Below are 27,881 nucleotides of genomic sequence, written 5' to 3'. Positions count from 1 at the left end.
AATGTATCCAACCTCCAAAATTAAAAATCAAACACACCTTTTATTCTCTCCAATTTCATTTGTTCCAACGGGGGGAGCAATTTTTTTTTTCTTTTCGTTTGTGTCTTGTTCTGTTCTTCAACGGCCATTGTTGATTTTTTGACAAGGAAAGAAAAGGCGAAAGGTTCCTGTGTGAAAAATTCACCAAAAGTCTGGATTGCCAAGAATATAAAAGAAGAAAAAAATACATTTTTTTTTTAAAGGAAATTTTCACTCACAATTCCTTTTAAATTGTACACAATTTATTATCAACTTATTCTTAACATATTAGAATCATTATTTTAATTAATTCTAAATGTAGTACAAAACTGCAAAAAAACGTATTTATTTAATTCACTCTTTTTTTATTTGTAAATGGGGAAAAGAAAAGAAGGAGTTTTGTTATAATAAAAATAATGTGCGACGTGTGTGCTGATTTTTTGCATCTTCTGGAGACATGTAAGTTTGCCAATTTATTATATTTTTTACTTTATACAAATAAAAGTTAGAGAATAACAAAAAAAGGAAACAAATAGTTTTTGATATAAATTATAAACTTATTGGAATAAACTCTAATAAGTGCACAATATTGGTGGCAAAGAAGCTCCCTGAAAATGAATGAAAAAAAAAAAAAAAATTGCACCAGTCTTGTAGAGGGTATATACTTTTTTATTCAAGATGTTGAGCGAGGAGTTTCTATGTGAAAAAAATGGAATGTGTGCCAGTTTGCCGGAGTTTTTTTTTTTTCTATTTTGTTTGTTGCAACTCTCTAGTCTCTAACTTGGTGACGTCAAGAATTTTAGTTTTTTTGTTTTTGTCTTTTGCAAAAACCGCACTAAGAAACAAATTTAAAAAAAAACGATAGATGGGCCAACAAGGTTCTTATAGTGTGGATTGGATATTATGATATGAAGTTGCGGGATAAGAACGGATACATAATTACTAACCTACATCAATAGATACATATATATTAACACATATGCACTGCATATTGTACTTATATTGATGAAAGGATTGATAAAACTCATGTTATTAGTTTATTTTGATAATAAATATTATTTCTTTGTCCTCTTGTTTATTGTACAGTATTGAGGTGTACCGGATTTGAGTTAGGTTCACTTGGTAGAAAAATCAATAAGAAAATAGAAGTAACTTGATAGGTATTCTGGCGGAAGCTGGTAAGTTATAAAAAGTATAAGAAGTTGTTTTGGTTCTTGTAGATGTAGATTTCTTTGTATAGGAAGTTATCATCTGTGTTTCGTCTAATGATGTTGTCTGTTAAGATTTTGAACAATATTTTACTGTTTTTTTAAAATTTTTTTCTGACGGTAAGTTAAAATGTTGAACGTTTTTATGAGAATTGCCTGATATGGCATTGAGCTTAAACCATTTTTAGTTTTAATTTTACGTTAGTCGAGGGCAAATCACCTTTGCATAATTAGTTTCGCGCCTCCTGTTCTTCTATCATCTTAACTTCTTAAGAGGTCAGAACTACCGTCATCTTCGTTGAAGTAATACACTTTTAGCGTTTTGATAAACAACGCTCATAATCTAGTCAATCAACGCATAGTTTTTTTTTTTTTGTATTTGATGATAGTCTGAATGTGGATTTTAGGTAGAATCTTTTAAGTTTTTTCACTACATCATTTTGCTGACCTCCCCCTTATTGCGCTGCGGAAAGCATTATTGATTCTGTTCAAAAACTTTGAATTTTTCTTGATGATCTTCGACTTCGCTTGGTTGACCCCTAAGTTCCATTTAGTAGTATTCTTATGATTGATTATAAGTCGTAGCATATCTGGTAAGTGAGCTAGGATCACTATCATCTGCAAACAAATGCTTGGATAGAAATACAGTTGACTTCAATTCTGTTAAATGATTATTTAATTGGAAGTCCAATAGGTTCTAGAAATAAAACTTAGCTTGATTTAGAAGAACTTGAATGAACAAAAGTTTTATTAAGAATTAATTTATAAGCTGAAAATATTTAATATTTTCTCTTTGTTTTTCAAATACAGAAATATGATTACAAAGTCTACAATGATGTATCACATTAAATAAATATTTTCAAAAAATTCCACGGAGCAGGATATCCGTAACATGGTCAATGAAAGACAAACTGGGAAGAACTCAAAGAATAAACTTGTCTCACTCCCTTTTTTGTTTCAAATCATTCTGACACTATTTCACCATTCCAGACTGCAGCCCATGTGTGCTTAATACGAATTACATAAGTTAAAAAAATAAAACTATACATTTAGACCATTTATGTATAAAAAAAGTGAACGAGCGAATACAGGGAATCTTTATTTATAAACGACAAACCATAGTCGAATTCAAGTGCGATTCGTTAAGTTTCGTCTAAAAATAAAAATGTTTAAGAGAAGAAAAAGAGATTAAAAAAAGAAACAAATTTAAGATTCGACAAGTAGGAGCGAGCTAAATTTCATTATGGCTATGGGTTACTTTTGCAAACATATGCAAATAATGACATTATCAGCCATATTATGAGTGAAAACTTGCGAGGAATTGTGATCGGGAGAAGGGCTCCCAATCGAAAAATTGCCCCAAAATCGCTCCTTTTACGTTTTAATTTTGTTTCCTTATATTTAGTTACTAAAAAGGCGAAAAGAGAGAAAAATTTCAATAAGCTTTTTGATTTGGAGTCCTTTTCTGAAACATATTTTCCCGGGAATTTTAATTCAGAATAGGGCTTTATCTGTTTTCCCAGCCACACGTAAAAACCAAGGAGCCCACAACAACACTTTTGTATTTATTCCGTCTTTGTTTTCCTCATTTATTTAAGTGTTCAAAGTTTTTGAAGGTGTTTTTGGAGAAACCCTCGGAATCGTTATATATCTGTATATGTACATATATCGATGAACGACGGCATGGGAAAAATCTCTTTTTTTTTTTTTTGAAAATCTCCATTATCGGGTGGTTGAATATTTCTTTTGCCATAACATCGAAGAATTGAAAGACTGAATGAATTTATGGGTGAAAAGGAGTTAAAGTATCAAAAACGCCTTTTTGGACAAATGTAAAAGTATTTTAATGGTCACAAGAATCAAAAATAGAAAAAACAACCATGTCTATTACCGACGACGCAATGATTCACTCCCCGGGAATCTACTCGATCCGCAACAGAATCAAATTTCAGTCCGTGAACTCCCCGGGATGAACTGTATTGTTTACTTGATCTATAGCCTACAGGGCAAGTATTGGTTTCGTGTCGAAAAAAAATTTGAGGTTTTAATCAAAACCAACATTACGTTGATGGAGAATTCCAAAAAAGTGGGTCTCGCAATTCCGTCCGTGAGTCTGTACGTCCATCTGTACATATCTCCACTGCCTTAGCGCGTGGATGGTTTTTCTTCAAATTTGGTACAGATGATTTTTATGGAATTTTAAAAGTTTTTTTTTTTTTATATCTCGTTTAGAAAGTGTACCTCCTGTACAAATTTTTCAATTTAAACCAAATAACTCGAAAACAGCTCTAACGATTTTGATTAAATTTTGCAGGCGTATATTCAAAGCTATTGCAATAAAACTGCATTTTTATTTTTTCCAAAAAAAAGTCAAATAAAAAAAATTTGCTCTATTGTCGGCTCTACCCCAACCTCAACAAAATTTCTTTAAAATTTATATAGAGGTAGCTCGTAAAATCTACAAGTAAGCTATCATAGACCAAGTACGTGCGACCAGAGTCGTGCATTTTATTTGTTCTTGCATCCAATATAAAACAACTTTTCCTTTCCTGTTTTTCCTAAATACACTGTTTCTCACTTTGTAAATGAAAAATTGTCTTTTAACCAAGTCATCTTCCTATTGAGTTTGTCCATCCGCACCACCAGGCTTCTGCATTCTGATCCCTGCAGCCTTCTGGTCGTGTATCTTTGGGTAGTTCGTTTCACTATTTGATAGAACTTTTGAATATTAGCCCCAGCAAAGTAACTCTCGGGGCCTATGAATCGATAAACCCTAATAAAATCACAAGTAGAAATATTAAACACCTACAATATATCTCAAATCTTTTTTCTTTTATAGATGAGGTCAGGATCACCAGCAATGATGCAAAGCATACCGCTCTACTCAAGAGCGAAATCGAAATCGCTTTTGGCTACATACAATCATGGCCACAAAGGTAAAACTAATTTTCATAAAATAATTTTCAAAAATTATATAAATTCTTTATATTCTGTTCAATTTCACTTTCTAGACAATGCATGTGTCTCTACAGAGACATTAAGAACTTTGAAAGATTCAATCTAATTGTTCAGTCAATGATATGTCTGGCATTGCATTATTTAAAAAATGTACACAAGCTTGTTGAAGAGTACAAGATTATGGCAGCTGCCAATATCTTCAGTACTTTAATCAAGCCAAGTGATCTTGCCGAACAGCAAGCACAAACATCCGGTGCAGATTCAAAAGATGACAACACATCGGAATCGGACAAAAAGCAAGACGAAGGTGCTTTGCATCGAATTGTCCACACTGAAGAGAAATGGATATTACCCGAAATAGAGAAGCTTTTGATATTGGTATCAAAGGCATTTCTCCTTAATTTTCCTCTCTATATTGCCTACAAGCATGGAACACACTCACGTCTTGATGAGATTTCGTCCGAAGAAGCTGCACATTTGAGTATTGTTTGTGATTTGCATGACAACGAAATTCCAGTGTATTTGCTTCGCAATATAAGCTTGTTCTGCAATTCGGGCGGATTCTCCGCAATGATGGCCGCCTTCGACCATCCTGACTTGCCAGTTACATCGGCACATGCCATAACAGCAACTGTCTCGAATATTAAACTATGGCTAAACTACAGGTGCATCATTCAATTATTTGTGCCATTGCGGAGTAAAGTTTTGCAATACATGTGTCACTTGTCTGACCAGAATCTTCGATCGGCAGCTACTCGATCAATGGCAGACTTTGTGTGGTCGGCAGTTAGGGATCCACTTGATTCGTCGGTTAACTTTGACATCGAAGGATTGGCTTTGGCTTTTAAATATTTTAATTCAACAACTTTGACAATGCGACTAGCTGGTAAGTGTCTTTTAATTAAAATACCTACATATTTCATAAAAAAATACTTAAAAAAAACTTTTTATTTGCATTCAACAGGTATGGCACAAATAAATGCACACATTAATCTTTTCAATGAAATCTGCACAACAGAAACTGTTGGAGAAGTTGAACTTGTTGGCCAAAAACTTGGCGATTGGCTAACTGAAAATCAAATCATTGAACACTTGTTCGGACCGAATTTACATGTCGAAGTAATTAAACAAGCACATGTGGTTTTGAATTTTCTTGCAGTTGAAAACCAAATCACTGAAGAACACATAAATTTAATTTGGCAAGCTGCACAATTGAAACATTGCTCAAAACCTATTTATGATATACTTCCATCGTTGGTTAAAAATCTATCGCCACGTCCTGCTTTGCATTTATATTCGCTTCTTTGTCGATTGGATCCAAAAGAACATACAGAACAAAGTATTTACATTGCATCGGCATTAACTAAGCTCATTTGGTCACGTGATGGTGGTCGTTCGCAAATTGAGCTGGTTCCAGAGAATATATTAGCTGCGAATGTAACTGCATCGAGTTCGGATAGTGGAAGCATGGATGGCAGTAATACTGATGAAGATCAGCAAGATGATAGCAGCTCAACTAGCCGCAAGAGCCCTATTGATATAGAAAATGGTGGATCAGATTCTGGTGCTCCGCCACCATGTAAACAAGCCCGAAGAAAGCGACATGTTTGTGACCCAACTGAAGGTAATTTTATGCTAAAAACTTTTTTTTTAGAATTTTAATAAACTTAACTGGATATGCACAGATACAAATTTTAAGTTATTAACGTACGTACGCGAAAGAAAATAAGATCTACATTGGGTAGATTCCCACCAAATTATTATGTTTTCTGAAGGGGCAAGGTTGTAGATTGTGCAGATCCCTACTGAATTTCTGCTAAAAGCTCTTGAATTGAAGAGGAGCAAGCCAAATCGAGATCTAAACACCATATCAATCATTTCGCTTGAGTTACAGTCCTCGATGTAGTTTGGGACATTTACGTACATATATGTGTATATAGGATAAGAATAATCGTCGTCGTGATTGTAACGCTCTCTTGGCGTGTTCCGTGCAATCTTTTTGTTCAAGTTTCATACATTCTTTCTTATGCAATGGAATAAAGTCAGAATTCATAGACCGGTTAAATTCTATTCCGATTTCATTAAAGATCTTTGCCCATTCTCTGGCCTGGTATATCTGTTTCCTCACAATAATATCCGATCGTTTTCTAGGGAGTCTGTTCTCAAAAAGGGTTTACTATGTGAATGTACAGCAGTTGACAGCCAGTTAGAAACGACATTGGCTCATATGCAAAAAGAATGAGCTAAAGCTCTATCTCACTTTTCAGTACATTTTCTAAAGATCTATCTCAAGATCTGCACTACACATCCGTTAATAGGCAAAATTGCGAAGGTGGAAACTTCTTCATTGGCGATTCCTGCTCGTAAACAAGTTCCGAGATCGCTATAAGCTTCATTGTAACAGTATCTGTAAGCCCCTCTTCACAAGACCTATCCCATGGTGGGTACAAAATTTCAACTCGGTTCCTGTCAGAATCATTTCTCAATCTCCTTGAATTTATGATTGTTTTTCTACTTTTGATAAACAACCGGTTTTACTCTATTCTCTTTTCGAAAATTAATATTATAGGCAAGAGATTTTCAAAATGATAGCAATCGGCCATAACGAGGTATCCGTCGCACAGTGGCGTCATTGGTCGTTTTTGGCGTCAAAATTCATTTGCACGGCCATTTCTGGACGCAAAGTTATGAAATTTGGTACACTGAATGATAATAGTATGGAGAATCAGAAAAAGCTGCCAACTTTTTTTTATTCAAAATGGCGGAAAGAATGGGAGTTAAAATAGAACTTTTATTTTCAAAACAGTATATAAGCTAGAAATTGGGCTAAATTCATAACAAAAAGGTGTCAGATCTTAGATTTAGGATTCATAGATAGATATTCTTTAAAAAAATCAAAAATTTAAAAAACAAAGTCCAAAAAATGTCAAATTAGTAATACACACTTTAAGACCAAAAATATACTTTTCTAATAGATTTTAATGTTCTTAATTCAAATCCGAAGTCGAAAAAAATCTATGACGTCACGTTTCGTAGATAAAAATTAAATTTGAACTGCTTATATCTCAAAAACGTGACGTCGTAGATTTTTTTCGACTTCAGACTTTTTCTGATTGTCCATACTATTCCTGGTACATGACACTTTTTTTATTTTGTGTGCCGGTGTTATTAAAGCATGCTAACACAAATATCAAATAAGTGCGAAACGTAAGCTTGTTCGAAGGTTTACATAATGTGCCCCTGCTTCGGTTGCTGACTAAGCCAACAAACCCAGCCGAGCATGCTGTTTATATCCAAGTTCGACTTTCATACAAATAACAACAAGAAACTAATAAATATTTCAATTTACTTTCATCTAGTTTTTACTTATTTCTATTCACTCTTAGAAACAGCCAAAACAAAGGGCGAAGAGATATCCGAAATAACTGCTTTAAAAGCCAAAACTGATTTAGCGTAAGTAGTTTTTTTTTTAGTCAAACTTAAAGACACATAATGTTTTTGGAGTTCTTCATTTTTTAGATTGCAAAACCATAGAATGGTTAACATTGTTGACAATTCAAGTAGCGAAGAGGAACTTCATCAACCCTCAGTTATTCCTATTCGCAAAAAAACACGTAAACGCAGGAAAAACAATAATCTACCATTAAGTCGTTTGGCTCATGAGCTTGTTGAAACCATCTGGGAAGGAGAATCCCACAGTGAAGGCGAAGTAATAAATGACAGTGATTGCAGTGATAACCCTGTTCCAGCCGCTGTTCTTAAACATCTACAAGGCGAAGGTCCATATATAAGAGCAATTGGTGAAGCACACATAAGTGAACTCCTTAGCGGTGTGGAAAACGATGGTAGCTATTCCTCACCAATGAGCAATAAATCTGAAAAAAATTTAGCAGATTTTGACGATGATGAATCTCCTTGTGAAGAAGAACTTGCCCAATTGGTTAGTCGAACACATAGTTGTATACCTGGTTTTGCATTGCCATCCATTGCAATGCGAGAGTCTTCTGTGTCGGGAGAATCTATTAAAGTTATTCAATCGGGTTCGTCGGGTGGTGGTGCTGTGAAGAGTGTGCAAGGTAAACCAGAAGAGACACCAACTACTGCTGCAGTCGAACAAACAACTAAAGAGTCCTCTCAACCAACTTTTACAATAAACGATGTTTGCTTACCAGGAAACACTTTACTGTGGGATCTATTGCAAGATGATAAAATTGTTAGTATAAAAGAATACTTCCAAATGAAACTTACAAATACATAAGTAATTATGATTTTTTATTTTTAGGGTCAATTGGGTGAATCATTAGCATTAGACGCTGAGAAAGCTCTGGCAACTTTGTTATGTTTTAGCACAGATCGATTATTACGTACAAAATTCATTGAAGGCTGCCTACACAATTTGGCTAACAATAAAAGTGTCATTGTTAGTTTAAAATTACTGCCAAAGCTATTTGCTTCCTTTCAACAATTCCGAGCTGCTGATACACATCAAGTAACAATGTGGGCCGAACGACAGCACAAAATGATGTATCATTTCTTTAATAATATCAAAGCCTATGCTAGGGCACATAGTATTGGAAGTGATATGCTTGTGCTTAATTCAAATGGATCTCCAATGTATTCGCACAAAACTCAAGTCTCGGTAAGGTTGCATTTTCTATCATCGGTTTTTAGTTCGTTAGGATCACCGAAAAACTTTAGGTAAGCCTTTAATTGGCTTTAGAAAATGAAACTAATACAAACAAATATGTTTTTTTTTATTATTTGTAGATTGAGCCTCGAACAAGTTGATGCCCTTTGGGAATGGTTAGCACATGATCCTGAATGTTGTGATTGTTATTTTTCATGGCTTCAAAGTCAAGCCAAAGGTGGTGATCAGCATGCACTAGGAATTGAAGCTTTGCAGCATTTGTATTTGAAAAAATTACCCGAACTGCGGCCGGAAGAATTTTCAATGGTTGCATTGATGTTGTTTCAACAATTATGTAGTTTGGCCAGACTTGCCATTGCTCATTATGAAAAGCAAATGGAATCAATATCAACTACATCATCAAACATAGTCGGAATGTTTCATCTTTGGAAAATTGCTTTGCGAGCCCATAATACAGAAGTATCTCTGGCAGCTATCCAGTATATTAATATGTATTACATGGGTCAGCAGTTAAGGCTGGAGAAAGAATTTGTATCACAGTGCATGGATCATTTGGTTCAAGCTTCAAATGGTTTACGAGGGTAATTTATTTAAATATTTTGATATCCATAAACTTTATTTTTGTTTACTTTTAATTCTTCTGTGTTTAGTTGTGAGGAAGAGTACGCCTTAATGTGTGTTCAACGCGGTCTAATGCTCTTAAACACACATCTAGAGACTTTTCGCCGAAGATACGCTTTCCATTTAAGACGTTGGGCAATTGAAGGCAAAGGAATCGGTTCACACAGTAATCTTAAGAACGAAGGAACAGGCCCATCTATTCGAATAGTTTTACAACCAGCTGGGCTTTCAGAAAAATCACTGTTACATATGCATTCCTGTGACTTAATAGCAGAACTTAAGGCTGAGATTTCAAAATGGTATGTATGGGTTTCCGATTATGATCCATTCAAATCTGTTTATTGTGATATCATTATTTGAAGGTGGGAAAATCTACAAGGAGGTGCACGTGCATCTGGAGTTACAGCCCCTGTTCTGGGTCTTCTCTTGAGCGAAGGTCCACTTAGAATTATAACCCAGGGTCAAGAATTAACTTCAGAATATGACGAGCGCAGCTTGGGTGACGTTGGTTTTAAAGATAATCAGGTATGTAAAATTGCTGTGTTTGTTCTTGAACATCATACTTATTAAATCCTTTCAAGATTGTTTATGTGTCACTGGGTGGACGAGGTGCTCGTCGCAAAGAACCACTAGATCATCCAACATTACAACCACCACCGCCCAAAGAATGCCTGCCTACTGTTCTCCTACTACAGCCAAAGTATTTTGAAAAACTCTTTCGTTTGATGCAAACACTTGGTGATATGGAAATCCAAGGAAACAACAACATTCAAACCCACACAAAGGCACAATTATTGTCTCGGCGAGTGTGGGATATCTTGGCCATACTACCAACCAATCCTAATATCTTGGAATCATTTCAAAATCTCAGTGTAGATCTTTTCGAATGTGAAACGGCTGACAATTTGGAAGAACGTAAATTCCGAAAGGATGCAATTAAAAGAAAACTAGCTGATCTCTTACATCCTGGAAATTTACAAAAGTTTATGTACTCTTTGCATATTGTCGAAAGCTTAGCAATGAGTAATTTGAGTTCAGGTTCTGGTGGATGTTGCAATGGAGACTTCCATAGTGCAAAACCAATAAGTATAAATCGATTGTTTAGCACATCATCGTCATCCTCGTCCAAAAGTAACTCAAGTCAGTCACCGCGAAAGAGTAGTCGACGAAGAAAAGTTAGTCCAGGAGAAAGCTCAGAAAGTGGAGGCGGTGCTGATGCTAATATAAGTGATGAAAAGTCGGCAAACACTGAAAATCCTGCTACTAAGCCTGCTGCCGAACAACAACCTTCTAAATCGGATCAATCAAAATCAATTGTTGAAGATGAAGAACAACCTGCGAAGAAAAAAACCGAGGAAAACAATGATAATGATTTGCCCCGAGAAGAGGAAGAAGACTATCCAACAACTCCAAATCCTCCATCACCAGTCGCTTACGATCTTAAGTGGAATGAGGTGTTCATTAAATGCGGAGGCCTACAGCATTTGTATGACATTTTTGTTAGTGGAATGTTACAGAATGGTCATCATGATAATATCAACGAATGGCGCCATGACTGTCTCGCCAGTTTGCTTAGAATTTTGTGGCTCTTAGGTTTTGAAGAACACCGATCGGAGGATATTCCCGTCTCGATTTCAAAGCCTCACACATTTATGCTTGAAATGATGGAAGTTGATTCATGCCTCAAGCGATTGGCGTCGATATTGAACGATGAGGCTCATACACACTTCACTAATCAGTTGCATATCCGCACTGGGTTTTGGGGTCGGGCGCAGGTGGTCCAGTATACAATGAATATAATGGTCAGTTTTGTGCACTCTTCGGAAAATGCACGAATGGCTTTGTGGAATGCCCCCGAATACTGCGGATGGGTGCGAAAATTCATTCTTGAAGATCCCGAGCCATCAGTGAGGCGTGAAATATGCGCTGGTTTGTATCGAATTTGCTTGGGAAACTCTCAAAGCTACCAAGAATTATTGGCTCCTCTGTTGCAAAAACTTATTTCGTTTCTTCCTGTTGCCGAGAAAATGACCTGTTTCCAACAATCGCACACTCATTTCGTATCGGATGATGGCAAAGAGCCCTATGGGCCAGCATGTCGTGACTACTTTTGGCTATTGGCAAGGCTTGTGGACACTTTAACCCCAGAAATGGTCAAGGTATCCCTTGATGAACCAAACTCTAGCGCAATAGACATCGAAGGGTTGTGCCACACCGTATCAAAAAGTATTCTTTGTCGAGACTTTTACGAAACGCGTCACGGATATCAGGATGATGGATTAGTTGGGCTCATAAACTTAATGACAAATCTTGTGAAATACGATCCACCGTTTAAATTCAGTCCCAATGCTCTGGGTTTTATTGAAAAGATTTTTGAATTCCTATTCGACATGCCATCGCCGACTAATCGTCAGAAGCCCAAATGCAAATCACCAACATCGCGAGCGGCAGCATACGATTTGCTTGTCGAGCTAAGCAAAAATAGTGCTAATAATTATTCCCTCCTGCATGGCAAGTTACTTGAGCAGCACACCCCGGGCCCACATCCACCATATCCATGGGATTATTGGCCACGAGATGATGGACGATCAGAATGCGGTTATGTAGGACTAACGAATTTAGGAGCAACTTGCTACATGGCATCGTGTATTCAACATTTATACATGATGCCACAAGCTCGAGAAGCTGTACTTGTTGTTCCACCTCAAGCTGCTCAAAAACATGGTGCAACATTACACGAGCTTCAAAGAATGTTTGCCTATCTTCTTGAATCTGAAAGAAAATCATACAATCCGCGGTCGTTTTGTCGAGTCTATCAAATGGATCATCAGCCTCTGAATACGGGTGAACAAAAAGATATGGCTGAGTTTTTTATTGATCTCGTATCGAAACTTGAAGAAATGACACCCGAGTTGAAGGATCTGGTAAAAAGATTGTTCTGTGGAACATTGAGTAATAATGTCGTTTCATTGGATTGTGGTCATGTTAGTCGAACAGCTGAAGAATTTTATACGGTACGATGTCAAGTTGCAGATATGAGAAATTTGGGTGAATCATTGGATGAGGTGACGGTGAAAGATACCTTGGAAGGTGATAATATGTACACTTGTTCGCAATGTGGCAAAAAGGTTCGTGCTGAGAAGCGTGCTTGCTTTAAGAAACTCCCTCAGATATTGTGCTTTAACACGATGCGTTACACATTTAATATGGTCACGATGTTAAAAGAGAAAGTCAATACGCATTTTTCATTTCCAATGCGGTTGGATATGTCCAATTATGTGGAAAAGACACTGATGCCTCATCAATATTTAGGTAAAATGATGATAACATTTAATTTATGTTAAACTATCTTATAATGTATTTTTAATTGGTTTTGTGTAGAAGATAGACGAAACAAAGCATCAGCTAAGAACCAAGATCTAGATAAAAAGACAGAAGGTGATAGTGGTAAGATTGTTTCTGCCGAAAATTGTACAGATGAAGAAGAGGAAACAAATGAGTAAGTATTTTTTTGTATTTTTAAGTATTTTTATCAATTCCTTTGCGAGTTCATCTTTAAAAATACTTTCAGACAAAGTACATATTTAGAATTATCATAAAATTATAATGAATAAATGCATATTGAATGGGAGGCATGCCTTACTTAATATTTCAGTAAATTAGCCCCCTCATTTGTTATTCGTATCTTATGTCGTTTTTCAATTGAAACAATCCAAGAGATTTATTTTTATTTTTCAAGTGTGTTCACACTTTTTCTATATAAAAAAAAACTGGTCAAACATTAACAAACGCAAATGTTCAAGGCGGTATGAAGGCTACCTCGGATTTTCTTGCTTTGACGCAAAGCGAACAAGTGGGCGAACAACTGCAGAGTAGTGCTCTCCTTTTAGTAAAGATGATATTTTTCGGTCGCAAAAGACGGCAGACTTTCCTTTCCACTTCATCCTCCCTACTTGAAAATAGGAAACACTGATCCATTCAAGTAAATGTCCGTCTGGTTCAGAAAATCGGCAGCATAGATACTTTCACCTTTATGTTCTGCGTTTCACTCTTTGCGAACGAAAGTGAAATTAGGTTTCTTCATTTCACTCATTTACATTTTCTGATCGAAATAAATTATGGCTTTTTTCAATGAATCTGCAATTTTTGGAAAAAATATTATCAAAACTTATACTTTTATTAATTTGTAATGTTTATTTGTTGTTAGTTTATTACAAAATTGATTTCAATTGACATTCGATCGAATAGCGGAACATGGGCATCTTTTTTTCCACCCATTCATAAAATATTCTTTGCAAGGATGTTTGATCTTCCCTTATGATAACCCCTTCAATGTTGTTCTTGATGGCTCGAAGAATCAAGATGATTTTCCATTCTGATTCTTATACTCTGTATAGCATCTGTTGTCCTGGCACAATAGATCTTATAGGTCGCAGTGCATCTTACACCCCAAATAACAATCGTCATCTGTAGTTGATTTACCCGAAACAAATCCTTACTGGTCATTCAGACAGCCGTATTGTTTTTCGCAGTCGACCATCCAATATCCGTTTAGCGTTTTACTATATTCATGGTGTATTACATCATTTTTTTTTTTTGCAGAAGAAGAAATTTCGTCTGAACCAATCGCTTTTCCATTTTCACCGCCGTTTAAACTTCTTGAACTGTGCGGTCGGGTACTAATTTGAAACTTCATCTAAGTTAAGTTTAGCTGTTGGAAATTATATCCTGGGAAACTGCTTATTTAAAAGCCCGTCAATATTGTCGCCACCTGAAAGAATTTTATAGTCACTCACAAATATGTAGTTGGTCTTGAGCATTGTTAAAAAACTTTGGTGAGCGAATTTACTGAGCATTCTTCCTCCTTTGAGCTGCTTCCTTATTTTGGAATACCGCAGATCTTGAAACCCTAGCCCCAGATATTTTACCAAGCTCACGATACATGCTTTCCGTACAATCGGTTTTATGTCTGCTTCTCTCTTGCAACGTTTGTAGTACACTTCGAGCATTGCTGGTGTGTAATTTAACACTATTAGGCCATGTAACCTGCATACATGGTATAAGAAAAGACCATGAATTTGTAACGGTTTAGACCCTTTCCCACCAATGAAGGTGAGAATGTAGTCAACCCTTCCATCCTGTAGGTACAGATCCTACACAAAATTATGGATGGAAGGGTGTCCAGGAAGTAGAACCAGGTCAGACATGTTTTTTTTGCTTTGCTTAGCTCGCCGGATGTGGGGGGGTTCTTTTTGACCCGCTTACCTGGACTACCGCATTGTTATCATGCCTGGTTTATCAATAATTAACATTCTAAATACCAAAAATCTCAAAATTAAAATAATCTAGGACTGAAAAACTATACTTGAACAGACTGACAAAACGGACATTAAAATTAAGCTACGTTATAGAAAAATAAAAAAAATTCTTTAATTATGCCGGAGGTAAACGAAGAATCTCTGCTTTCCAATTAACCTATTAGTTATTTTAATACACGGGCACCATGGTGTAATTGATACCCTTGAGCACCCTCCCCTTTATTTAACTCATAACTGAGTTAAACACCTTGGCTGCCGCGCGCTCATAAACAAAAAAATGCAACAGCCCCTAAAATAAGACCTCAAGCCTCACCTACGGAGACTCAGTTAATTTTTTTGACTCTTATGTCCCATCCGTCACCAGTCGCTCCTCATGAAGTTTAGTATTTCATACTAATATTTTTTCTGAACCAAAATAAAAATAACGAAAACTTGCTCATTTCATTTTCAAAAGAATTAAGATTAATTTATTACTATTAATTATGTAATAATTATTCATAAAAATAGGATTGTTTATTGAGAGAAAATTAAAATTAATGAAATTTGATTATTCAATTACTAGCTATGTATTTTAATTTAGCCAATCGTATAGATCAAGTTAAATCTAATATATATTTAAAAAGGAGATTATAAAAGAAAATTCACTCAAACTCAATGTAATTACAATTATAAAAATAATAAAAAAATTAACAAAAAATCACATACCTGTATCCATTTAGATTGTGCGCACAAGCTGTTTGGACCTGTATAGAAAAGTTGGAATAATTAAGTAAATCACCCAAATTTGAGTGAATTCCTTGCACAAGCTTCCACGAATCAAAGAATAAAACAACTTATTTAAAAAAAAAAAAAAAAGGTTAAAACTAATGAAAATATGAAAACGAACACAATTTAACATAAATACACAATTAGAATAATAAAAAAAAAAAAAATTATTAAGAACAGCAAAAAAGTAACGCCACAATTGTTAAAATTTCTTCAAAATTTCTTGAATTGATATTTTTTTCTCGAAACTTCAATTCTTGATTCGCACTGGATTAAGAAACGATGAATTTTTTTTCAAGCTTAATAGTTTCGGATCGAGATAGGATTCGCACTGGATTAAGAAACGATAAATTTTTCAAAGCTTAACAGTTTCGGCTTTTGCTTTTTAAAATATTGAAATCCGTCTGGATCGAGATAGGATTCTTATTATTATATTTTGTCGCAATTAGCAAAACTTTATTCGAGATTGAATGGCATCTTTAAAAGATGTATCTTAGGGGCACAGCACTGTTTGGATATAATGAATATCACTCTTATATATTTTTTAATTCCTTTTTTTTTTGTTAAACTCCAATATCTAATGTAACCATCAATATGATTTGGTAGATTGTATTTGGATTAAAAGTATTTTTCAGGAATTTTTTTTTTTTTATTGCACGTTTTCAAATCACAAAATGCCCTAGAACTTTCCAAAAATGTATTCTTATTTTTTTTTTTTTTTCTTCTCTAGCAAAAGTCTTTTCGGTTTAAAATTTCAAACTTGAATGGAAAATTTTCAAACGAAATTTTCAAATATATTTTTTTTGTTGCCTTGACAACTCAAATATTGTTTTCTGAGCTACTCGATTTTTTTGTTATTGACCAGCCAAGTTGTTTTGATGCAAAGTGTTTTTTTTTAATTTTTTTGTTTTCTATTGCTATATAGGCGACCCTACAAATTGTATATGCTAAGATTTTCTTCACAAGGAGGATTCCTGGCGTCATATATAAAACTACCAAGACAATCGTTATGGTCTGTGATCCCGTCCCGATATGTTTATTTAAATCTCCAAATACAAACTCATCTCTTGGTATATTTTGAATAAGTCTGTAAAAGCCTACCCAAGAGTCTAGAAGCATCAAACTGTCACTGAACTTCGAAATAGTCAAAACGTTTCCCATTATCTTTTCCACAAGTATGACACCTTGCTCTGTTTAATTATTAAATCCTAGAGTATTACGGGAGCTTCAATGTCTTATTAACATTCCAGAAAATAAATGCTGCAACAAACTCTGATGAGTTTCAGCTAAATTACATTGCAACCATATACTCAAGTTTTAAATTTAAGCTGATAAGCACATTTAATTTGATTTCTGACTACTCTGATGATTAAAATAGCAGAGTAATATAGTAGAGTGGAAGTTTTTTTTATTTTTTAAAGATTCTGTAACTTTTTCTTAAATACTCATAATTTTTGCAAATGTTAATTTTAGATACGAGCTTGTTGGAGTGACTGTTCATACAGGAACAGCTGATGGTGGTCACTATTATAGTTTTATTAAAGAGAGAAATGAAAATACTCAACAACACGATCGGTGGTTCCTTTTTAATGATGCCGAAGTAAAGCCATTTGATCCATCACAGATTGCTGCAGAATGTTTTGGTGGTGAAATGACAGTAAGAATTCTTTTAATTTAAAATTTTCCAATTAACAGATATCAATTATCAACTTCTACATCCAGAGCAAAACCTACGATTCAGTAACAGAAAAATACTTAGATTTCAGTTTTGAAAAAACAAATTCAGCTTACATGTTATTCTATGAGCGACGCCCAACAAACAATCAAATGTGGCAACGTTCAAAAATGTCCGAAAATCCATGTAGCTCACAAAATGTTCTAATGCAATTGCAAATGAAAAATGCCGAAGAATCAGCCAAAGCATCATTAGAATCTGTTACTACAGCAGTAGCTGCATCAGCAGCATCCGTAGCAGCATCATCACCATCAACGTCATCTAATATCAGTGATCAGAATCAATTGGAAGTAAATGAGACTGAAACAAATGCCGCTAATTTAAGTAGAAATAATATTGAAAATTCAACGAAAACCCATAACATAGGGTTACCACAACAAGGAACACCATCAACACAACAATGTGATATAGAAAATAAGAACTGTAATGGAGGTACATTTCAAAAAAATCTTTTTTAACTATCACTTTTAATCTTTTTGTAATTCTATTAAATAGGAGCTGGAAATAGTAGTGTGATATCAAGAATTCCAGATGTGGGTCGAAAGTCTTTGCTTAGCAAAGAGCTAGAAGACTGGATCTGGCAAGACAACAGACACTTTTTACAAGATAGAAATATATTCGAGCATACTTATTTTAAGTAAGTATTAGAAGAAGTTTTCAAACAAAGTGTTAAACTTGATATTTTTTTTTATTTATTTCAGCTTTATGTGGCAGATTTGCGGTCATATACCCCAAACTCTTTTGATGCAAAACGATGTTACTTGCATGGCTGCAAAACTGTCAGTGTCATTCTTTATAGAAACTTTTATCCATGCTAAAGAAAAGGTATTTGCTTCCGTTTTTATTGACAAGCATATTGGATGCTATATATCTTTTTTTTTTTTAATTTCAGCCAACAATGGTGCTATGGGTTGAGTTACTTACAAAACAATTTAATGCAAGTCAAGAGGCATGCGAGTGGTTTCTTACGCATATGTCAATAGAACCCTGGTGGCCCGTTCAGGTGCTAATACAATGTCCAAACCAAATGGTCCGTCAGATGTTTCAACGTCTTGTTATTCATGTTATACAGCGTTTAAGGTGAGTTTATTTTTATAAATAAAATACTAAAATGGGGTTTATGAATAGCAACCCGTGGCGCAATGGTTAGTGCAATGGGCTATGACGTCAGAAGTCTGTGTTCTGCCTCTTGCGAGGAATTGACAAATCTTCCAAGAGTATTATTGTTATGAAAAATGCCTTTCTGCTTAGCTTAGTTTTGACTCGGGGCGCTTTACCATGGTAGCATGGTCGATCGTGAGTAATGATCGATCATGCTCTACAAGATATTGCAGATCCATCCAACTTGCCTTACTTAAAAACCCACAGAAATCATTAGAGGTGACAAGCCAAGAATTAACACTGAAATTGATAATTTATCTGACACTATATTTCAAATGAGCAATCGTCAGTTCACAATCAACCACAAACACATGTTCATAGTGGTTGGCGGGAAGGCAGCCCGATCTCTAACAGGAATCCTGGAAAATGCCAGCAACTGCATATAGGGTCTTGATTCATAGAGGAGAATTAATGTACATTTTCTGTTCGATCCCTCTCCAAAGAAGACCAAGAATGTTAGGTTAAGGTGGTTGTTAAGCAAAAGCCGGACTTACTTTGACCCCCAGGGTCCATTTTGATACCACAAAAAACTAGCAACTCAGTAGGTGTAGCCGACGCACTAGATCTTTAGTGTATTCATAGAAGAATTCTCCTTAATAAAGTTTTCTTTTATTGAAGAGCAGGGCAGGTGCATGCAACTCCTGCAGAAGTCGTTAGAGAACACGCGCATTCGTTTTGCGTGTCTTCCGATTAAGCAATGTCCTGTTAGTACACCTATGGTGGAGCTCATATGCAGTCGATTCATTACTCTGAGTCCATCTTTAAAGAATTCTGGCTAAGCATAAGTTTTCATGTAGCGATAACTATACGTATATTGTTCATTTCTGATCGCAGGGGGTGATTTTTCGATTGAGTCTGTTCGCCCTACAGTTGCCAGAAATGACTCTATGTCCCGGCACCCATGTGAGGTGAATGTAGAACTGTTCAGACATTGATTTTGTAAAGACAGAGGCAAAACCTTTATTTTCCACCTTGCTGTATTAGAAGATCAGAATATCCGTATTGGATATTACATTTTCTCTGAACTAAAATAAAACTTCCTAACTCTCAAGAATTTCCACTTGGAAGACCAAGACCAAGAATGGGAAATAAGTATAATAAAGCCTAACGCTTTTCGAGAAAATGCAGCCGAATTGCGACGAATCATGATGTGATGTATCTCATGTTCAGATCCAATAATAACAAACTAAAGGCCAGAGGAAAAAAAAAATTTACCAATGACGCATTCTTTGGGCCGCTCTGTGAGTTTTTGTTTGGCTATATCTGCTTTCTGCCACTCTTTATTAAACCATTTATTCTGTGTGCGCAGTCGCAGGTTGTTAATTTTTAGTTCTTCTAGTAACCTACGTTCTTTCAGCTACTTCTATTATGATGGCACTAATGCATAGCGGGCAGTTTGTCGTATACAATCACTGTATACTCTGGCAACTTCAAGTCGTTGAAATACTTTTTCCCTTACCATTTTTCGACTTTAATGTTAAAGTGTACCATAATCTTGTTTCCCCTTTAAAGTGACCCCCAAAATACTAGCATTTGAAATGATACTCATCTATTTTTTGGCTCTAATTGGGAAGAACTTCTATTTTTATCTGCACTACACGAATGTGATTGATATTGAATATTGAAGGCCCAAAGTTAGTAATATAAAATTAAGTAAATTTTTCTTGATATATTTTTTGACAATATTGACCGTTTTCAGATCTTCACATGCGAGCTTGTACCTTAAAACCGATACCGATGAAAACGGCAAAGAGAGTTACGGTACTTCATCATGCATTACCAGATTCATATCATCACTAATATTATTAATGGAGCATGGAGCACGACAACATCTTCGTCATCTATCCGAATTTTTCGGCTTACTATTTGAATTCTCAAGAATGGGTGATGAAGAGACAGTTTTTCTTTTACGTGTAAATGTTATACGTAGTGTGGCTGATTTTTATTTAGGAAATAAAAGTCAAGATTGTGTAAGTTTTTAAATATTGAAAAAAAAAACTCAAGGATTTTTATTTGAAATCTTTATGGTTTGTTTTAGATTGATGTGGGTTCAGATAATGAAGATAACTCTTCTGATGAAGCACTATCTGTTGATAAATCTCGACCGGCATCATTAGATAAAATGATAGCACTGGTTGCTAATTTAGTAGAAAGATCACGTGGACAAGATTTTCGACTTCGACTATCCCAAAAGGATTACAATGCGATAGCTGGTGGAAAGGTAAATTTCTTTATTTGTAACTATTTTTTTTATTAATTAACTTAATTTTATTTCAAAGGGATTCCCATTTCTTTATCAACAAATCAAGGACAACATCAACCCACACCAAACCAGACATCTTATTCATGCGCTCTGTCGGTGGGATGATAGATTAGCAAATCAAATAATCACAATGCTCTTTGCTTCTGTCACCAAACATACTGAATTATGTGGTCCATTTTTCAAGCTTCTCACTCTCTTAACTGAACCACAAGGCGGACCATCTGGTCTACCATGTTTCTCACAGCTTGTCTTGCAGCGTGTTTGGGATGCTGCCGAATATTGTCCTCAATCAGCTTTAGATTGGTTAGCGTTTCAAGCTCCGAAGAATAAAATAGCCCATGCATGGATTCTTCAATCGGCTGAAAGTTGGGTTGAACAATTTCTCTTGGCGCACAATAATTCAAGAGTTCGAAATGGTAAACCAAATGATTTCGTGTACAAAAATGATAAAATAATCATGTTTTTTATTTTAAAATAGCTGCATCATATTTATTGGTATCGTTGATTCCATCAACTCCATTCCGGGCTCATTTTAGAACATATTCCCTGCATAAAATGAATAACACTATAATATCTCCAAGGTAAGCTCTATAAAGAACTCTAAATGGTTTTTGTTTTTTAATCACAAATTGTTCTTGTTCAACAGAGATCTTAACAGTGATGCCCAGATTATACTCCATAATATTATCAGCTTGCTATTGCGGTTGTTGAGACCAGCAAGGTCCTATGCTGATATCGGAATTCATGGAACAACTAAGTTAACTTCATATTTTAGCCTCTTGACATATTGTATGGTTTCGAAGACCGAAAAGCTCATGGTAACATAGCAAATAGTTTAACAATGGAATAAGACCTAATTTATTCGTCTTTTTTTCAGCTTGGCCCTTATATGCGATCTTTATGGGATCTCTTCCATCCACGCTTGTCTGAACCCAGTGTTCCAGCTCATCACAATAAGCATTCTTTGCTAGCTTTCTGGCATCATTCGATTCTGGATTGTCCTGAAAATGCACAAATTGTTGCAAATTGTCCCGAAATAACAAGAAATATTGCATTTAATTATATTTTGTAAGCGAATTCAATCTCAAAGATGTCTGAAGACAACTTTTAATATATTTCTTCTATGTTTTTAGAGCGGATCATGACGATTCTGAAATAGTAGCCTATAATCGAGCAATGTTACCTGCTTACTATGGTCTATTGCGGTTATGTTGTCAGCAAAGCAGGTCTTTGACACGGCAATTGGCTGCACATCAAAATCTACAATGGGCTTTCAAGAATATCACACCTCATCCCACACAATATCCCGGTGCCGTTGATGAATTATTCAAATTAATGAACTTATTCTCGACAAGACATCCCGATGCAACTGAACAGGAACAACATGAAGTTTCTACTTTTAGAAGAACAACTCTGTCGGCTTACTTAACTGGTCTAGATGCAAGAGTATCATGGGGAACTCTTATCAATGCCCTTAGAATATTGGGTAAGATTCAAAATCAACTTTTGTATGTCAGAGTTAAAGAATTTGCCTATCTTTTTACAGTTGACAATGATGAAGATCGACTACTTGTTATATACAACGGTGGCATTGAGATGTGTTTTGAGGCATTGCATACATTACATTCCATGCATCATGAAGCTACTGCCTGCCATGTGTCTGGTGACTTGCAAGAACTCCTCACTGAGCTTGTCTTATTAGTGACCACACTTCGAATAAGCACCCGTCTTGATAGCCCACCAAAAAAGCGCCAGCAACCATTAGGACAGCATAATCTTGTAAAGGGTATGCCAGAGGCTGTAAAACGACTGGCTACATTCTTAAACACTTATAATCCACAAGAGATTTGTAATCTATCAATTGATGTGCTAAGAGAACTAGTACGAAATCCAAATTTGGATATAACCAGTATATTAGCTCCAATATTTACCAACTGTCACCTATCAGCACAAAATGCACCTAATTCAGTTGGTCCATTGGGTCCATATTTCCCGCGACGTGGCACAAAAGCACCATGGCCATCGCTATCGAAAAATGCTCCCCGTCCGCCTCGGCCAATGGTTCAAATGAGCATACCACATAATGAAATTATTCAACATGGCGTCGATAAGGAGTATGATGCTCGGTTAGATGCATTCTATAGACCATACCATGATTTTCTGGATGTTATGATGCGAATGGCCGTGAATACAAATCAATTGAACGAGTCTCTTGTGAAATTGAGTTGTTTGGCAGCAATTGAGGCAGCTCCTTTACATTTTAATTTGTTTCCCAAATTTTGGGTTGGAATTTATAATAACAAAAGCACAAACAAGTAAAAGTTTTTCTTCAATCTTACATTTTAAATAGATTTACTAATTTTTTTAATTGTTTTAGGTACGTTGAGTTGCTTTTAGCCAATCCAAATTTAATTGAATATATTCATATTGTCTTGAGGGACGAAAGGACATCGTTGAACGATCAATATGTTCGCAACTTTTTGGAAATCTATTACCCTAAGGTAAGTTGTCTGATTACTGTTTGAAGTTATACTTCTCACTCACAGAAATTCACTTATTTACAATTATGAGATGAGACTCACAATTAATAGATGGTGCTACTTGCTAATCCCTCTGACATTTTTTTTCAAAAAGTATATTTTTATACCCCAACTCCGCACAAGAAGAATAACTTCAAAAAAATTTTCTTCAAGGGCGACGAATTCACAAAGCCTCCAAGAGTATCATTGTGTTGAAAAATTGCATCTCTGCATAGTCGTTTGTTCTCGACGGTAAATTGTAGGTTTCTTCCATTCTTGAAAATTAATTACACGCCCACAAGAATGGTTAATCTTCACAATTAACTAATTTCGAATTTATCACAATAAAAATTAAACCCGCATCTCGGAAATTGTATATTTTGTGCTGTAAAATACAAGTTTCCTAGTTGTTAAGTTCGTATCAAGATGCTTCGGACGCGATTGTATTTAAATTTGATATAGCTGGCACAGGTAACGACATGATATGGGATTTCAAACTTCCACACATTTTCTTTTAGTAGTAGTAATTAAGTTTATTTAGCTTAGATTAAACTATTTACATTTTCAATAATTACATTGTTGATTTTTTTTTAATTTGTGATTTACATATTATGAATATATTAATATTGGGATTTAACAAATTCAATAATATGTTTTTATAGGTTTTTAGATTCGTTTCATTTTTAATTTGGGAGTTTAAACTATTGAATAATTTTGTGGATTTGTTGTAAGAAAATTGGGAAGTCTTAAATCATTTCGGTTTCTTAGTGTATATGGTTGTAAGTCTATTATATCAAATAAATAATTAGGCATTAAGTTTACTTTTTTGAATACAAACACTAAAACATTCATAACAATTCTTTGTTTTACTGAAAGCCACATCAACCAGTTTATCTGGTAAAATTAGTGTTTTCCATGATTTGTCATCATTTTTATCTAATTTAAGAGCTTGTTTCTATTCAAGTGACGCAAAAAAACACTGTTTTTTGTGAAGTAATGCGAAAAAACGCAACTAGTAGCCATACGGTTTCTGTTTTGGGTTTTTTGTTTTTACAACATTGTTTGTTAAAAGTTCCGCTTTGAAAATGCAAAACAAAAAATCTACTAAGTTACCTCACCAAAGCGCCAATTGCTATTTTGTAAAGAAAAATTGTTGTTTCTATTCAAGTGACGCGGAGTGTATATATGTATTGCACTTAAAGTTGAAATTGGATTTCTAATTCTTTTTATAAATCCAATTTTTAAAGCAATTTTTTTAACAAATGTATTCAATATGACTTGAAAATGATAATTTTTTGTCTAAAACTACTCCTAAATATTTTATTTTTAAATAATGTTACACTCATGAGTACACCTCTCACTTCCTTGCGCAGCCAGGCCTAGGAAAATAATGTCAAAGGTCCACACTTGGCTTCCTCAAAAGTCCTGATAAGATCTGGACACACAATGCAGTTCTGAAAACCTCGAACTACTTATGGGCACTCACTTCCCAGGGTGTCAATGATACATCTCCTGAAAGCAGAGGCCACACCATAAGCAATAATAATACAGATAACCAAATATTAGACATTAGAAAAGTAGCGTAGGCCGTTGACTCCTTCTCAGATTTCAAGTCCTCAGGGCATGACGGTGTAATTCCAATTAGCTAAAAAGCAATAAACCTATCTTCTTTTCTTCTAATGTCCTTGGAAAGACAATAGAGACGCTCATTCGCCTTAAACTTAATGGCGATTTAGTACCATTGAGCAGCCGATCCATATTCGTTCAAGAAAAAGCTGGCGGCCGAAAGTGCTTTTCGATTAAAAGAGTACAAAAATTAGAAAAGGGCCATTACGGTCACAAAACAATAACGAATTTCACTGACATTAACATCCAAACAGACTACATTGGCCCATACACTGATTTAACAGACTTCCCAGCAAGGGAGCTCTGGGGCCAAATTCCGCAAGAGTGAGTTTCTCTGTGTACACGAAAAAACGTGTAAATTGCATTGCGAACAAAGCAGAGAAAAACTCACACAAAAAATTCACTCTTTGGGGAATTGCCCCTGGGGATTAACTCACTTTCACATTCCTTTTTTTGTGAATGCCCCAGCTTAGCCAGAACCAAAAAAACAGCTCTCGGAAAATACTTCTTTGATGAGATAAATTTTGATCGTTTTTTGGCACTTAGGAATATTATGAAATTTATTCAAATTACTTTTAAGGAGGCACCCCCTAACCATACCTAAAATTCCACTAAACGATCCAATGAGATCCGAGAGATAATTCGCCTTGTCTAATTATTAACCCGGACAACCTGACCTATGTATATATACCTTTAAATACCTTGTTTTAAGCTTAGTAATAAAATTTAAAAAAAAATTTAATTAAAAATGAATTTGATTGTCTTTTTTAGATCAAAACCAGTCTTCCAATCTCCCGCTTACTGTATACGATTAGCTATTCTTTACATGCAAAGGTTGATCTAGATGAGCTTTGTGGAGATTTATTCGCAATTCGAGTTATAGCACAGACCACAGGTGTACCAGCATCCGTCCGCAAACAACTAAGAGCGTCACTTAAGGCAGTGCTTTCAAAGAATTCATGTGATATTTCAGAAAATGGTAAGAATACATTTTGGAAATTTACAGTCGACTTTCTTTATTAATAAAATAATATCAATAATTTTGTAGATGATGTGCGACCCAAGAAGAAACTTAAATTAAATCAGCAAAATTCAATGGAAGTTACTGAAAATGATGAAACTGAAGTGACAAATACTGAGGTACATAATACGGATGTTAATCTTCCGGCGACAGTAGAAGTGACGAAGACAACTTCGAAAGATGATGAGAATCCTGCTATCACTGTGACAACTATACCCCCAACAACCAGTACGAGTACTACAAACACAGCCGCCGCCGAAACCAGTAGTAGTACAACGCAGCAAAAACCATCCCTCTCAACATCAATTGCTTCATCAAATACAACCGAAGAAGAGAGTAAGCCTCTTGATGAGAGCAACGATGCTGACGATGAAGATGACGATGATGAGGTTAAAGAACTTCGAAGGCAAAAGGAACTCTTACGAAAATCGGTTGAAGAAAAATTAGCAGAGGAACGCCTTAAAGAGCAACAATTGTTGCATACCATTGAAAATTACATTAAATCTATTCTCGATCTTATTCAAGACGATGAAATGTCCGAAGATGATGCATCCGCAGACAATACCCCACCGGCAACAACATCAGCAACCCAAAATATCGTTTCGTGTAGTAGCGCCGCTGCCGTTAATTCCAACGCCGGCGCCGCCACCAATCCCGAATCGAAGATAAACACAGAATAGTTAGTTAGAATAGGCCCATTTATCTCCCATTACGTTTTGTTATGTTATATCTGTTGAATCGTCTTGCAGAATCTTATCACATTTCCCCTCTCCCCACACAAAATGAAACTCTCACTGTGTAACCTTTATTTTTTTGTTTGTGTGTTTTTATTATTATTATTTTTTTTTTTATTTTACGACATTGATTCTTAAAGATTTTATATGCTCCTGCTTGATACATTTACGTTAAGAAAAAAAAATTGTATTATATTGGTTAAATTATTTATTCATTAAAAAAAAAAAAAAACAAACTTTGAAAAAATTTCTTGATAAATGATAAGAATTCGTTTAAGTAACGACGTGTTTGTTATTAAAAAAAAAAAATACATATATATTATAATAAATATTTTTTTATCATTTCTCTTTGAATCACCCCCGTTCTATAGATTTATAAGCAAATAAACGAATGCAAGAAAAATTAAAATAGAAAAAAAGAGAACGAAAGAGAGAAAAAGCGTGTACGATTTGTAATTATTTTATTCTTTACGGTTTTTTATATATCAATACACCCTTTTTTTAAAAGAAAATAAGAGAGTGAAATTTTTAACTCCAAGTGCTTTGGCAAAACTAAAGAAAATTAAACAAAAAAAAAAAAGAAATGAAAACTTAAATCTAAGACCATTAAAAAGCAACAAAAAAAAAAGTACTAAAATTGGTCCATAGTTCTACGGATCAGTTTGAATAACTTAAAATAAGCGAAACAAAAGAAGAAACAAAAAAAAAAAAAAGAATAAAAATAAAACAACATACTTATAGATGTTTTTATTATGTATAAAATGTAAGGAATAATAAAATGATAAGTTTATGTTAAATGGTTTGTTGCTTTAATTAATACCAAGGATGAACTTTTTATAACTTTTTTCTTGTAGGTTAATGAAATATTTACGTTCGAAATATTTTGATTTCAAAATAGAGGGAAGAACTCACATTGATAACTTCTCCTCTTCAAATTAAGATACGGTTGGAATTGATATGAACGCATGGCAAACAGTTTGGGGTAGTATGTTATTCAATAGATGATCAGACAGTATTTTGTATGCATTCGAATGCAAACTGGTTCTATGACAGAGAAAGGAACGAAAATTCGAACCAAATTCTTCAATTTTAACGATACTGTGTCAAACAAAAAGAAGAAATCCACAACATTTTTAGTGCGGATTGAAATTGTATTGGGGCGATTTCAATCAAGTGTATAATAACGAGCAATATTACTGCTGTTATAGATTTAAATACATTTTCACTTCAAGTGAATAGCAGAATAATAAGTAAAAATACAAGAAAAATTCCCACTGATGAAAATA

The 27,881-nt window shown here is 34.9% G+C and overlaps 1 protein-coding gene across 2 annotated transcripts; it reads left to right on the top strand.

Annotated features, from left to right (window-relative positions):
• The first annotated feature begins 129 nt into the window (after positions 1–129).
• LOC129913328 (ubiquitin carboxyl-terminal hydrolase puf) lies at positions 130–27,289 on the top strand. 2 transcript variants are annotated; one of them, XM_055991937.1, is made up of 28 exons: positions 130–477; positions 4,066–4,162; positions 4,238–5,070; positions 5,149–5,808; positions 7,571–7,637; positions 7,704–8,397; positions 8,467–8,882; positions 8,952–9,413; positions 9,483–9,752; positions 9,816–9,978; positions 10,035–12,765; positions 12,835–12,952; positions 17,010–17,193; positions 17,259–17,703; positions 17,767–17,908; positions 17,973–18,096; positions 18,164–18,351; positions 20,132–20,402; positions 20,471–20,653; positions 20,712–21,111; positions 21,174–21,276; positions 21,342–21,513; positions 21,573–21,763; positions 21,829–22,181; positions 22,242–23,010; positions 23,073–23,196; positions 25,612–25,819; positions 25,889–27,289. In XM_055991937.1, the coding sequence occupies exons 1-28, from the start codon at positions 435–437 to the stop codon at positions 26,539–26,541; spliced, it is 11,064 nt and encodes a 3,687-aa protein (XP_055847912.1). In that variant the 5' UTR covers positions 130–434; the 3' UTR covers positions 26,542–27,289. The 2 variants fall into 2 exon arrangements, with proteins under 2 accessions (XP_055847912.1, XP_055847911.1); XM_055991936.1 differs by having other exon boundaries at positions 7,544–7,637.
• The last annotated feature ends 592 nt before the right edge of the window (positions 27,290–27,881 follow it).

Source organism: Episyrphus balteatus, chromosome 3 (assembly GCF_945859705.1).
Source record: "Episyrphus balteatus chromosome 3, idEpiBalt1.1, whole genome shotgun sequence".
Classification (NCBI taxonomy): domain Eukaryota; kingdom Metazoa; phylum Arthropoda; class Insecta; order Diptera; family Syrphidae; genus Episyrphus; species Episyrphus balteatus.
Note: the sequence above shows the minus strand (reverse complement) of the source record. Positions and strands in the feature narration are given on the sequence as shown.

Bases quoted from the DNA above. Each gene is read 5' to 3' on its own strand.
- LOC129913328 (XM_055991936.1), top strand. From the start codon at position 435: ATGTGCGACGTGTGTGCTGATTTTTTGCATCTTCTGGAGACAT. The intron at 17,704-17,766 runs GTACATTTCAAA...TCTATTAAATAG, and splicing joins AAATAAGAACTGTAATGGAG to GAGCTGGAAATAGTAGTGTG. The intron at 17,909-17,972 runs GTAAGTATTAGA...TATTTATTTCAG, and splicing joins TTCGAGCATACTTATTTTAA to CTTTATGTGGCAGATTTGCG.